We start from the raw sequence: 14,092 nt of genomic DNA, 5'->3' as shown, positions 1-14,092 counted from the left end.
AAAAAATTGGCCCTTCTTGTGCCTGTATTCTACATGACCTGATCTACAGGTGTTTGAATTTTCTCTTTAAATTAATTGAAGGCCCAGACTGTTTCTAAATAGCTATTTTAAAAAAATGCTGTGTTTTCCAAAGACTTAGTCTTCTGCCAACATCAAGTAATACCAGCCCAGTTATGCTCCTGGGCTTTTTAGGCAGGATTAATGTTGACTTCCTGATGGATGTAGTTGTGTCCTGAAGGCTCATTTACTTTAACTTTGTCCCACACTCAGAAGTGTGATCCCATGCTGAATTCTACCTTGCCTCCTTTGGTCCACAAAATGGAGCTGCCACTTTCTCTGCAGGGGGGCTGTGCTATACAGACTATCACTGGGAAAATATTTCCCCAAGAACCACTCTCTGTTTTTTTTTTGCTAAGTTCTGCCAACCCTACTAAGAGGGAGATGACCTCTTTCCTTTTTTGTGCTGGATGAAAGGCACCCTTCTGCAAGAGCAAAAAGCATGGTGCAACCCTGCACGTGATTGAAGTCCCCAGCGATAGACTCGCCGTTTTTCCCTTTCTTCTCTTTGCGCTGTGCTGAGCTTATCTGGGTGTCTGAGTTATGTTAAGTAGCGGGTGCGTGCCTGTTCTCTATTCTCCTCACTGCTTTTGCTCCTTGGATTTCAATTCCAAACATGGTTATCCAGTTAGGGTCTCTCCACTTTCCGTTGCCAAGTGATATACATTCCAAATTCAACACAACCTCCCTCTGCTCTGCTCCCCTCCCCGCCCTGCTGGCTCTCACAGGCTCTATTTTCACTGCCAGAGGGCTGGCGAGAGAGACAGTGCAACAAGATCTCTACCCAGTCCTCTCCTCTTTGAGTTTTCTAGCTAATGGCCTCTGCGCTTGCTCTAAATAAGCTTCTTGGGCTTGTTTTTGCCAGCTTTGCTTAGTACTGCCAGGGCTAATGTGGGGGCCAGCCACCAATTTTTGATCCGTAAAGAGGAAAAGCAAATCTTTTGGATTGTTCCGGAGGCACTTCACTGCTGCTGTGGGAGCGTCTGGCTGGCACTCGAGAGAAGGAGGAGGAAGAGCTACCTGGAGGCTCTGCTTTCCGATATCCATAAGCTTTTTGTATGACAATCCATATTTAAAGCAGGACGGACAGGGAGGGTGGGGTGTGGGGCAGGATGAGTGGAAGCAGCCTCTCCTGGGACCAGGCCGTTCTCCAGCCCCCTACGTGCAATGCCTGGAAGGAGCACACGGAGGGAGCAGCCTACCACCTGGCCAGCTGCATTGTGCTCTTGGGGTACATGGGGGGAAGTGGCATCTTTGGCTCCTTCTATATCTTTGGCCTGCTGGCCCCAGGCTACTTCTGCTACGCTCTGTGGGGCTGGTTGAGTGCCTGTGGGCTGGACATCTTCATCTGGAATATGCTGCTTGTCCTAGTCTGCTTGCTTCAGCTGGCTCACCTGACTTACCGGCTCCGCAAAGACATCATCCCAGAAGAGTTTGACCTTCTCTACAAGACCATGTACCTGCCCTTGCAGGTGCCCCTGGAAGTCTACAAAGAAGTTGTGAAGTGCTGCGAAGAACAAGTCGAGTCATTAGTTAGAGACCAGAATTACGCAGTGGAGGGCAAGACGCCGATCGACCGCCTCTCGCTGCTACTGTCTGGCAGGTAAAGGCCTCCCTGCTTCTGGACAGAGTTTGATGGCAAAGCAGTGTGGCTTGTTCTTCTGTGCATTAGTCTTTGTCCCTCTCTGTAGGTGGGTGGTGATGATTTCCTCCCTCTAAAAAGGCTTTGAGATGGGGATGAGTTTTGTTTTGTTATCTAGGGGTAGTCTTTTAAAGTTTGAATATTTCAGGGTTAATCAAATTTTATACAGTGAAGCTGACAGCTCAAGCCTTGCTTGTGATACTGTTGGGGAATTCTTAACTCTTTTTCTGTCATTTTAAAGTGATGTTATTTCTGACAGAAGAGGACCTGGAGAATTTGTTTTTCAAGGCAGGAAGATGTGCCTCAACCTGTGGTCTCTGTGGGTACTGTACACATCTCTGTGATATGAATGGCCACGCACTAAGTATGATGAGTAGTAGTCTTTGATTCACATGTTCTCCCTGGCCAGCAATGTTGAGGGCAATGAACCCTCTGTTCCCAGGGCTTGGAAACTTTTGACTTTGACAGTCATTTCATTAACAAGAACTCTCCTATGATGGATCTTACCTAACTGGGCCTCCTCTTTCTCTGTGCCCTCATCCACTCACGTTGTTGCTTCCTCTGCATTACCAAGGAGGACCCCCATAGACCTGTACATGGTCGCAGCACTGCAAGTAATGTTCAGTTGCTGTTGATTTAGTGGGGGGTTGATGACTGAGTGAACTGTGTTAATGAAGTACACACTTTTGTGCATTTGAGCTCCAGTGGCTGGCAGAGATCCATTCTTCTATGAGCTTATCTCTTTTGCAGTTTACAACATCAAAGTACAGAAAGGTAGTACTGATGCTTGCTTTCCACCTGTTGCCAGAGACTTGTCATTGACATCAATTGGGAGTGGGAAAGGAAAGAGACCAGTGAATGAGAATGACGTTAAACCTAAGGAGCTGGGTTGTGAGCTGCCTAAGGAGCTCACAAGGATTCTTCTTTTGGAAGACAAACTCAGTGTTACCTGGATCTCATGTCTTTTACTGCTGTGGTCCATCCTGCCTGGCAGGAGTAGGGGTGTGTAAAGAAGAAAGGTTATCTTGCCTTTTCTTGGTGTTTACTCCTTTACTACCTTATCTAAGATTTGTTAAAAGCATCCTGGGACCACTGTCCAATGCCAAATGGCAAAAGGCAGCAGCAAACCCTTTGCTAACAACCCGTCTCTGGTGATCTCAAAGTACTTCATAAATAACACCTTTAAAAGACTCCTTCTGCAGATGACTACCTGAACATATCTAGCCCAATGAATGAGCACGCAGAAAATGCTGGTTCATTCAAAACTGATGGTTCAAAGTGCTTGTACAGCTCTCCTGGTATAAGAATTCAAATCTTCTCTCCTTTGAGTTTTGTTTTTCTTAATTTATTTAGAAAGCAAAAAACTGAAGCCTAAAGAGGAGAAATGTAAAGTTCATTGCAGGAAAAGAGTGAGAAGTCACAGCTTGAACATCAGGTCTCTGTTCTGTTCACATCTTGTTCTTGCCTTGCATCTTTGGCTTAAGGCTGTGCTGGGACTAGGGGCCTGTGTAAAAAGGAGTCGCTATCTGAGTAAAGCAGATCTGAGCACTTGCCAGCCTCCTTGTTTACACTATCTGAACAAGAGCTAATCCCCTAAGAAACTGCTGGAGAAGGAAGTTGGGTACATGTCTTTCCATTAGGTGTCTTCACCAAGCAGCTGTGCTGAGCAACTTCCTCTGTTGTGTACCTTATCTGCAAATACTGCTAGCGGGAAAGTTTGTGCTGTCTTACCTCAGCCTGGATGCTCTGATGTTTCTCTGGGGACATGGAAGTGCTGTAGCAGCCAGCCAGTGCTGGAGAGGCAGTTCTGTTCGCTTTTGTTATGGAAAGTATGCTCTGTAGGGATGGGTTTGGATTTGCATTTCCTGGTACCCCATCTACTGCCTTGCAATGAGCTTGTGAGGTCCTTGCAGACTCAGCAGACCATTGCTTCGCTTAATAAAGTGCTCTCCTTTTAAGCTGAAAAGTATCAAGGCCTGGATCAGAAAGCCTACCTTGCAACCCTATGACTTACCAACAGTGAATGGAGCCTTAGGATTTCTGAAGGCTAAAACTGCCTTTGTGCATCATGCAGCTGGGAAACACAGGCACAGGGGAGCAAGGGGCCCCAGATCACACAGCGTTGTGATGGTGCAGAGTCAGAAATGGATCTCACATTCCCCAGAGTGCAACATTTCCTGCCACAGTCTCAGCTCTTCCTTTCTGCTCCACAGCAGACCTGGGTGCAAGTTTGACCTTGACATTGCCAGGCAATTGCAGCAAAAAAAGGAGAAAGGGATACATGGAAGGCAAATAGGCCTAAAGAGATTGAATGGTAAATGCCAGCAAACCATGACCTTGCATCAAGATGTGCCAGGAAGACTGGTCAGTGTCATTTTGGGCATTCTGGGTGTAGAGGCTTCCCAGCACTAAGGCAGTGTATTTCTATACCGCCTCCCCCAAATAGGAGGAGAGGAGGAAGAGGTAAGTACAAAGAGCAATGAGAAGCTCTGATTCTTGAGCAAGCATTACACCTGTGAGGACTTTTTTTTTTGTAAGAAATATAGATGGAATATGGGAGAAGGCTGGTGACCTCCATAAAGATGGTTCCCCACAGAGAAAGGAAGGACAGCGGCATAGATTGAAGCATTTGCAAATACCCTTGAGGGTATAAGACATGTACCAGGTGGGGAGAAGGCCTTTCCTCCCTGCCAGGGACAGGCTGCCTGCATATTTGGTGAGCCATTCAGGTTCATGCAACATCTATTCTGTGGCTTAAGTCTGTGTCTCATCTGTCTTCTCTGCAGGATCCGAGTGAGCCAGGATGGACAATTCCTGCACTATATATTTCCATATCAGTTCTTGGACTCTCCAGAATGGGAATCACTGCGACCCTCTGAGGAAGGAACTTTCCAGGTAACTCTGTGCAACTGCCTTGGCTCTGCAGTAGCCTAGGCTTGTTCCTTACGACTTAGTTATGTGCCTTGGAAAGGGATAGAGTCGGTTCATATCTGCTGTTTAAAGATAATCAGGAATAATTTCTTATTCCTCCTCATGGCTGACATCACAGGACGGCATGATCAGCTGTGTTGTTCTGCTCCTACCTTCCTCTGTAGGAAGGACCAGGGTACTAGTTGCAGGTTAGCAGGGAGACAAAGCATTGGATTGCTACTCACTTCCATTACCATGCTCTCATACTTATATTGATGTATTTGCCCTGCGTGCTGCTAGGAGAAAGCATCATTTCACGATCAGGCTGGCAGCTCTGGCAAAACATGACAGTGATGTAAATCCGTAAATATCCCATTCCACACAAAAGTTTCTAACCAAGATGTGTTTGGGGTGAAGAAGTAGAATGGATGATTCATGTCTGCATATGGTTCTTTCTGAGTGCAAGAATCCCTTCTCTAGAGGTCACACTAATTCCTATTTGCAGCAACTGAAAAATAGGATTTTGCCCTTGTTGTCAACACCAAGTATTTGTTTGACTTTTCTGCTGGAAGAGATTACTTGAGCCCACATCTTTCTGCCTTTAACTCATAAACCAGGACAGGCTGATCCCTATCAGGATATGAATCTAGAATGTGCCAGTTGGGGCATATAAGGAGGGATTTTGCTAATCCCTTGGGAGCATGGGACAATCATGAGGGAATGATGGTGTTTTCTTTTGAGGGCAGCCAAGTTCAGACTTGGTTAAAATAGGACAGCTCTCAGAATACGCATTGCTCAGCTCTTAATTTCTCCCTTGTGCTATGAGAGGGTTCACAGCAGTAACTCCTGGGAGTTCTACCAATGATTATGGTTTTGCAGGAAGATCTTTGCAGGTAATGACTGACCTTGTGAATGAGGCACAGAGCTACAACATGCAAGGAGGTAGGCAGCAGAAACTGGGATGTAACGCCAAGATAACAGGGCAGATGAGGGTAGGAACAGTATAACTGTGATGGTGGTGGTTGTGGTGCCCCTTGCACAGCTCTGCAGTGCACGGGCAAATTGCTGCTAGCTCCCAGGTTCCACAAGAGCCAAGCAGAAGTAATATCTGCCTAGTGCTTCTTGGGGGACAATACTCTCCCTAAGGGAGGAGATGACTGGATGGGTAACATGCAACCTGCAAGGACATCTCCAATGTTTTCAACTGTAATTTCTGTGGAATTGAATGTTCCCAGACCTTTGGAGTGTCTTTATGTGTGGTGTGTGAGACAGTTCCAGAGCAATCTGGTGCTGGGGCTACAGCACAGTCCTTCAAATCATCCCATTCCTGGCCTCTGTCCTGCTGAATGAGATGCAACTGGTCAGGGAGATCAGTTGTGGCACTGGGAAAGGAGGAAAGGGTCCTAGGTGGTGGGAAGACTGGCAATATGTTGGAAATGCCACAGACCCGGGTCTGCTTACTTAGGAGCATGAGCAAAGAGCGGGCTATGTGAGACTGGCATTCATTAAGCGAGACGTGACAAGTCCATGTTCCTGGCAGGGCGTTATTTTTGACAACCATGCTTAGTTATGGTGATGTGCTGCTTTTGGCAGCTGTTCAACCCATCAGTTCCTCTTATGTGAGTAGTTAACAAAACCCTGTTGTTTTTCTCAATCCCAACACCAAAATCATTTGGGTAAAAAAGCATGTTTGATTCAAGGACTTTGTTGTAGGAAGACAGAGAAGAGTTTTCTTCTCCAAGTACTCCATATGGCTGCCTAGGTTGAGCAGCTTCAGTTCTAGGCCTAGCAAAAAATGCTAAAAATCCAACTAATTCCGTAAGACCATCCAATTTCCTTATGCTTTCTGCTTTAGCTGTGTCGTCTTCCAACAAAATTGCTGCTTCCCAGTGTCTGAAGGAGTTGGGTTTCATGACTGTCACTCTTTCACTCGGAAGATTGAATTATGAGCTCTGATGCAAGGCAGGAGCATGTGTCAGGGGGATTCACAAGTGAATTTTGTCCTGCTGCCCTGGTTAATGGAGAGGTTTTGGTTTTACATTTTGCTTTACTTATCTCTTGTAAGAAGCAGAGAGTTGCCAGGCACTGGTTTGGAAAATGAGAATCTGGTCATTCAGATTTCTGTATGATCCTTACTCTCACCTCGATCTGGGAGGTTTTCACTCCTATATTTCTTTCATAAGGCAGCTGCCTGCAATGGTTGTGGCATTAAATATCAAACCCAAGGACACACGCTTGTAGCCAAGCCGTGTTTAGCTTCAGAGTGGCCTTCTGCCATGGTGGCTGACCAAGGAGACCCCTGGATAGAGAGTGAAAGGGAGCCCCCGGGATATTTTGGCTCTATCACTTGTTCGCATTCCAGTGTCTCCATTACACTCGGATGTTCTTCCCTGGCCCAAGGCAGTCTGATTCTTCATATGCCTGTCTTATGGTTTGTTTTTTATTATTATATTTATATTTCAGCCCACACACATGTACTGTATATGATTTTTTAAAAATTATTATCCTTAGCTTAATCTTAGGGGTAGGGAAAATAGCCTTTAATGTTGGTAAAATCCAAATCAAAATGAATGTACTTAGAATCTACCAAATGAAACTTTAGTTTTAGTAAACTCAGGCTTTAATAGCCTGAGATGGACCATGTTGGATTATTATGTCTGACATCCTCTCATTGTCCATTCCCTCTCTACATGCAAACATGATTAAAAGCTGCTTATGACAGTCTTCCTCTCTTGCTAAACTGCCTTGTGCTGCTGTGCTGTTCTGCCCTACAGCACATGTGAGGGCTGGTGAGAAAGAGCGTCCCTCCAGGGAAAGAAAAAGTAACCCTACCAGGTGGTGCTTCTCACGCCCCAGACCTTCTCAAAACTTGGGGCAGTGTGACCCTGCTTGGAGGAGTGCTGGCAGCTAGTGATCTGCCCCTGCTTGTTTTTATACACAGATACTGCCCCTCTGTTTTTAATACACAGATAAGGACCTCCATGCTGTCTCTGCTACCCTATTCATTTCAGCTGCCTGACTTGGGAATAAAGAATGATCGTGCTTTTGAAAGTGAGAAAGTGAAAACATAGGAAAACCTGATATCCATTTTTTGGCAGGGAAAGAAGCAGAAGAGGGTAAAGATCTATCTAATCATATAGATTTGATGCTCTGGCTGTCCACCTCTGCCATTCCTGAAGAAAGCAGATGTCAAAGGACGTAAGGTCTTCATGAGAGAGGAGCCAGACATCCCCATGGTGGATGATTCCTGCCAGACCAATGAGGCATACTCTGTTCCTTACTTGTGCCACTCTTCCCCCTGTCCTGCAGGTCACACTGACAGCCGAAACCGATTGCAGTTATGTTACCTGGCCAAGGAAGAAGCTGTACCTTCTCTTGAGGAAAGACCGCTACATTGCCCGCCTCTTCTCATCGCATCTTGGCTATGACATCTCAGAGAAGCTGTACTCCCTCAATGAGAAGCTCTTTGCCAAGTTTGGCCTTCGCTTTGATATCCGCTTGCCGAGCCTCTACCACGTCCTAGGACCGTCTTCCTCAGAGGCAGAGGGGGAGCTGGAGGAACATGAGGAGCTGCCACCTCAGCCTTCACCTGACTGCGTGCAGTCCAGCACCTCAGAGCCTCCTCCACAGCCACCACCGCCTCCACCTGCTCCACATCCCAGGTCCTCCCGGCCTGACAGTGACCTGCTGGGTGAGGACTCTACCAGTCTTGTCTTGGAAGATTTTGCTGAGTTGCCAGGGTCTTTTATGGACTATGTGAGCGAAGGGGAGTATATGAAGTGAGGGCACTCCTAGCACAGGCACGTGTCACCCTTTGTGGGATTCTCGTGTAAGTACTTGCTTGCAGAAGCAGGTTCTTCTGTGTCTGCCTGGGCCTTCGCAATGCAATTGCCTGCGTAAAGCTTAGCACTAACTCTGCCTGGAAGAGGTGAGGCCTAACACACCCCAGTCTCTGGCCTGATTTGCTGTAGGTTTGATTCTTTGCAAACCTGAGAAAGTGATAGAAGTTCTGGTGGCTTCACAGAACGATTAAGGTTGGAAGAGACCTTTGGAGATTATCTAGTCCAACCTCCCTGCACAAGCCACAAGCATGTAGCACAGGGTTGCATCCAGGCAGGTTGTGAATATCTCCCAAGAAGGAGACTCCACAACCAATTTGGGCAGCCTGTTCCAGGGCTCTGTCACCCTCACAGTCAAGAAGCCTTTTTTCTCAAATTCAGAAGGAACTTCCTGTGTTTCAGTCTGTGGCCATTGCCTCTTGTCCTGTCACTGGCTACCACTGAAAAGAGTCTGGCCCCATCCTCGACACCCTCCCTTAAGGTATTTATACTCAGATATATCCCTTCTCAGCCTTCTCTAGGCTGAACAGACCCAGCTCTTTCAGCCTCCCCTCATAGGAGAGATGTTCCAGTCTGCTTGCCATCTTTGTAGCTCTATGCTGGACCCTCTTGAGAAGTTCCTTGTCCCTCATGTACTGCAGAGCCCAACACTGTACACAGTACTCCAGATGTTGCCTGGGCAGGATGACCCCCCAGGGTCATCCCAAGGGCAGGATGACCCCCCTCGACCTGCTGGCCATGTTCTTCCTAAAGTACTCCAGGATACCAGTGTCCACTAGGACACCCAGGTTCTTCTCCTCAGAGCTGCTTTCCAGCATGTCAAGACCTAATCTGTACTGGTGCCTGGGGTTATTCCTCCCCAGGTGCAGGGCCCTGCCCTTGCCTTTCTTGAACTGCATGAGGCAACTCCACCCATCTCTCCAGCCTGTCCAGGTCCCCCTGAATGTCACATGGCTCTTCAGTGTATCAGTCACTCCTCCCAGTTTTGTATCATCAACTTCTTTCAGATCCTGAGGGGCTAAGGTACATACAGTGAGATACCCAACAGCCCCTGAAGGAGGTTGAAAGAAGATGACTTGTAGGCCTTATCAGTTCCCTCCTGGGATTTTACTGGCATAGAGTAGTTTAACTTGAACAGAACACTGTCTCTGTCTACAGATATATAAATGGATCTGTAATTAGGTATCAACCCTGTTCCTTTTTTTTTCTCTCTCTCCTTTTTTTCTTTCATGGAAATCGCCATGAAAGAAATCACAATCAAAACAGCCTTTATCACTACCAGAAGTACATACTTGGTCATAATTATGCTAGCAAAGTCTGTGCCACTGCTATGAGAGTTGTTGTGCTGCAGCATTTTTCGTTTGCTTCTGCAATGAATCCCAGAAGATGTGCTGGATCTGTGTGATTTTTCTTCAGGAAAAGCATGGTAAAAACTTAATTCCATGCATTAAACGGTGGTAGGAAAGAAGCATGGGTAACTGGACTAAAGGAAACCATTCCCATGTTGTGGCACAGCATGACAACCGTGCCTTCTCTCCATCTCTGGGGATGTAAAGGGATGACAAGAGTGTCCAGAGTGCTGAGTGGTATATGACTGCCTGCAAAGACAGCACTAGGTTTTGCCTGGCTTGCTGTGAGGTAGAATTGTGCCTGGGGATATGTCCATATTGAGGAAGTCTGTGGTAGGCAATACAGCAGACAGGTAAGGTTGATGTTGATTTAAACAGCTTCTGAGTTTAAGGTGGATTTACAGTGGGCACTGCTGCACTTCTTGCAAGTGTGCAATCGGAGCAGCGCAAAGAGTGAGGAGTCCTTCCTCTCCCTGCCCATGCTGGCAGACCACAGCACTTCCTCTGCCCTTCTTGATCTGTTTAGCTTTGGCTCAGTCAGATCTGCTTTGTGTGTCCAGTGCTTGGGCTGACAAGTGTTGTTTTAATATGTCCCGAACTCCCCTGTGCAAGACCACGGGGAAAATAACTGCAGGAATGTTCTTCCTGTCTTCTGGGGAGTGGGAATAATGCGTTCTATTGTAAAATGCCAATATCTTTATCTGTAAGGGAAAAATTCCTGGGCTTGGTGAATGTAGGGGCAGAGGATCAACACAGGCAAACAGAAATAGAGGGTAGGGTGATTGTGCTTGAAATCCAGATTCAAATGGCCAAGAGTTAAATTCTGCACTGAGCTACTTTTAGCCAGCTGCTGCCTGCCAGCTGTAGTCCCTGAATATGCATTCCTGTTACCGCCCCCCGATAGCTGCTTTCTGGCATCCAGTGGCCAGACACTGAGCTCGGGCCCAGGATTTCTGTCTGGGAAACTGACCACCACAGTGAGGCAGATGGTGGGTCTCTGGGCTCACCTGCATTCTGTAAGCTCCCAGTGCTTCTTGATCAGCCGGCAGTTCCTGCGCAGGAGAGCTGAGCCCCGCTATTTTCTCCCTTTCACTGTGTGCATGACAGTTGGTTCCAGAGGGCAGGGAAGAAGTTGTGGTGCTGGGTTATAGCTGGAGAGATTGGTCTTTCAGCAGGGAGGCATACCATGCACTCCAGCAGTGTAACCTGCCCTGCACTCAGCTGGGGCTACTAATGATTGGGTTTAAGAAGTGGAGAGAGGGTCTGAGGTGGTGCTGCCACTGCTTGGGTTGTGGCCTTACCAGAGGGGAGCACAAAACAGGACACACAGACTCCTAGCATAAGCCCTGGCAAGTCTGCAGTAACCTTCTCTGCTGTGCAGGGCTGTGCAAGCTCCACTGCTTTTACAGCAAGGGCACTGTCCCTTCCAGGGCGTCTAAATGGAAAAGATCTTTGGATCTGATAGCAGTTGCTATGTGCAATAGGCCTATGAGGGGAGAGGCCTTGTTGGCTGTTTCCTCCGTTATTGTTCGTAGACTTTGAAAACAAGCTAGGAGATCTTCCTGTTTTGTACAATTGTGCTTTGAGTCATTCGCCTGTTCCTGTACTGCTTCCATGCCTCCAGACTTTAAATCTAGAATATTAAAGAACTGACTACAAAAGTACAAATATATCTGTTTTTCCCCGAATTGGATTAAAAAAAGAAAATAATCCAGGGTGCCTTTTTTCTTCCTTTCCCCCCAGTCTCCCCCTCCCCCCCCTTTTTTTAATAGAAGGCAGAAAAGGAGAAAGAATAAAAAGATTATTCTTTCTTTGTTTCCTAGCATAGAAGTCCTAGGAATGCCAAGTTTAACCAGTCCCTGCTTTCCTGGTATACTACTTAGAAATACAGATTTGCAGCTTTTTTTCAGTCCTTACTTGGGGAGGTAGGAATACTGAACCATTTATGAGACAGACATCCTCTTAATTGTAATGCATTTATGTGGAATAGCTGCAATCAAAAATAAATGCAATCAATATTGTAAATGAAGTAAAGTCACTTTGCCTGGATTTTGCTTTTATGTTGTCTTCTCAGCAGAAGGATATCCATTCTCAGGTCATCAGCAGGGCCTCCTTGTTGATCAAGCACAACAAAATCACAATTTCAAAAGAAATTTAAAACGAGGGGACCTTGTTAATGAAGCAGTATCAAGGTATGCTAAAATGTTTGAAGTGGAGACCTGCAGTGCAAATTCAAATGTTTCAGAGATGGGCACTTGGGCGACAGGGAGGTGACCTTCCTTGTCCATCAGTACTGAGACAATAGCCTGGTGTGGTATTTTCATTTCTAAGGTTCTTAGGAAATGCAAACTGTTTCATTTGGTGCCATAACAAAAACATAGTTTCCTTGCTATTCTGCTCACTCCTTGGGTGTTCCTAGGCATGTTCCCTCACAGCAGCAATTACCTTCAACAGCAAGTCAATGTTAGGACAGTATTTCGTAATGACCTGAGCTTCTACTGACACAGATTAGTGACAAAGAGCAGCTTCACTTCTCTGTTCTGGGGAAGCACTCACCGCAGCTCAACAGACAATCTTAGCAGGCTGGCCGCGGCCTGGGGAGAGCAATTTTATAACCTCTCTTTTGAGAGTGGTGAAAACATGAATAGTAAATGCAGATACTCGCCTCAGTCCCATTGTTTGAAGTGAGACATACCTGTGGTACCAGAGGTCAGAGCTCCTCTGGGGCTTTCCCCTGTTCTGTGTTCACATTTGCTTCCCCTGCAGCTTCTAACCCAGGTAATTTCTGCCTCTCCAAATTCCCCTTGCTGAAGTGTTTCAACCTGTCACATGCTTTTTCATTATCTGTTGCTGCAATAGCCACCTTGCTGTCCAGTGCTGTCCAGATCATGAAGAACAAGATGTGATCTTGATATATTGACTTTCTGTGTTTATCACCTAATTCCTTGAAAGAATTTCTTGTCCGGTGAAGAATAAGATGGACTGTGATATCCCACTGCTGAGCACCTTCTTTTTCTAAGGAGAGTTGTCTCAATAACTTACCGACCCTCTGTTTAAGATTTTGTTCAAAACTTACTCTGGCAGTGTACTGTGATATAATTAATGCTCCCTAGCAAATTAGATTTTTTATTTTAAATAGATATTCAAAAAAAAAAAAAAAAGCCACCAGGGTATTCTCCCTTTCATATAGCATTTGCTCTACTCTGTTGTTATAGGATGCTTGCTGGATGTGGAACTGCTGTACAGTTAAATCTGTGGGTTGGCTTTCAACTTGGTGGGTGCAATGTAAGGATCAACCACCAGTGCTTGGTGGCCTGTATCCTAGAATCTGAACTAGTAAGAACTGCTCTGAGAATAAAAGCAAAGGAACTGCGGCCTTGGTGTCGCTCGTGTGACATGAGATGCTTGTGAGAGATTTGCTTGTGTTGTCTCAGAATGGGTCTATGGCCCCAGTTCTGATTTATAATGTGTGGGAGAATGACAAAATTTTACCTGGTAGCAGAGAAGGACAGGTAACTGTGGGATCTGTGAGGCTTGCATGCTGGAAAAGTTTGGAAGGCAGGAAAGAATTATTGGTATGATAATAATGGTGTTTTTTCTCTTTTTCTGTCTCTTTTTCCTTCCCCTCCACGACTTTCCTTCTGCAGCCCCTGGAAACCTTCTTGGGAGCTATCCTCATCCTCTCTTCAAAGGACGAGCCCCTCTGGCTCCCACCCAGACCCCTGAACTGTAGGGAACAACAGGCTGTGTGGATCCTGAAGCCCCCCTGGGGTTGTGTGCGCTCACATGTGTTTCTGACCACACACACTCTAGAATGCACTGAAATGTCTGCCTGCAAACAAGTACACTCAGGAGCATGTAAAGCACATTTGTGAGACTGCAGTGTGGCACTCCAGCACCTCCCACTCCACGGTCTGTTCACCAGAGCTGCCTGCCTCGCTGCATTTCCCTGTTTTGTCTTCTAGGCCTGCCTTTGTGAGGTGCTCTGATACATGGGTGCACTGGTATCACCAGAAACAATATTAGCCTGCTCACAGAATCTGTTTTCCCTTTGGTTTGATGGCTCCCATTAAAGACAGAGATGAAATTGCTGGTGTTTAAGGGTTTTGAGAAGGAGATGTACTGTTTGAAAGATGTGAGGTGTTCTCAAGGCATGGGGAAGGACAATGGACAGTGGGATGGCTGAAGGCTTTGGTAGCAGATGTGTGATGATAGAGCTTTAGGCAGAGATTTGGTGGAATGTATCTCAATGGGCATCTCCTCTAATCAGACCTGAAATTCCACTTCCATGGACT

The 14,092-nt window shown here is 46.4% G+C and overlaps 1 protein-coding gene across 2 annotated transcripts; it reads left to right on the top strand.

Annotated features, from left to right (window-relative positions):
* The first annotated feature begins 1,154 nt into the window (after positions 1-1,154).
* Positions 1,155-13,627, top strand: POPDC2 (popeye domain cAMP effector 2). 2 transcript variants are annotated; one of them, XM_010211529.2, is made up of 4 exons: positions 1,170-1,660; positions 4,486-4,594; positions 7,919-8,300; positions 13,445-13,627. In XM_010211529.2, the coding sequence occupies exons 1-4, from the start codon at positions 1,170-1,172 to the stop codon at positions 13,528-13,530; spliced, it is 1,068 nt and encodes a 355-aa protein (XP_010209831.2). In that variant the 3' UTR covers positions 13,531-13,627. The 2 variants fall into 2 exon arrangements, with proteins under 2 accessions (XP_010209830.2, XP_010209831.2); XM_010211528.2 differs by lacking the exon at positions 13,445-13,627 and having other exon boundaries at positions 1,155-1,660; positions 7,919-8,620.
* The last annotated feature ends 465 nt before the right edge of the window (positions 13,628-14,092 follow it).

The sequence above is a fragment of the Tinamus guttatus genome, unplaced genomic scaffold (genome assembly GCF_059628265.1).
Source record: "Tinamus guttatus ecotype Peru unplaced genomic scaffold, ASM5962826v1 Tinamus_guttatus_pri_ptg000646l, whole genome shotgun sequence".
Classification (NCBI taxonomy): Eukaryota; Metazoa; Chordata; class Aves; order Tinamiformes; family Tinamidae; genus Tinamus; species Tinamus guttatus.
This window is presented reverse-complemented; position numbering and strand designations above follow the sequence as displayed.

Coding starts and splice junctions, on each gene's coding strand:
- POPDC2 (XM_010211528.2), top strand. CDS start 1,170: ATGAGTGGAAGCAGCCTCTCCTGGGACCAGGCCGTTCTCCAGCCCCCT. Junction 1,661..4,485: donor TCGCTGCTACTGTCTGGCAG/GTAAAGGCCTCC, acceptor TCTTCTCTGCAG/GATCCGAGTGAGCCAGGATG. Junction 4,595..7,918: donor CTGAGGAAGGAACTTTCCAG/GTAACTCTGTGC, acceptor CCTGTCCTGCAG/GTCACACTGACAGCCGAAAC.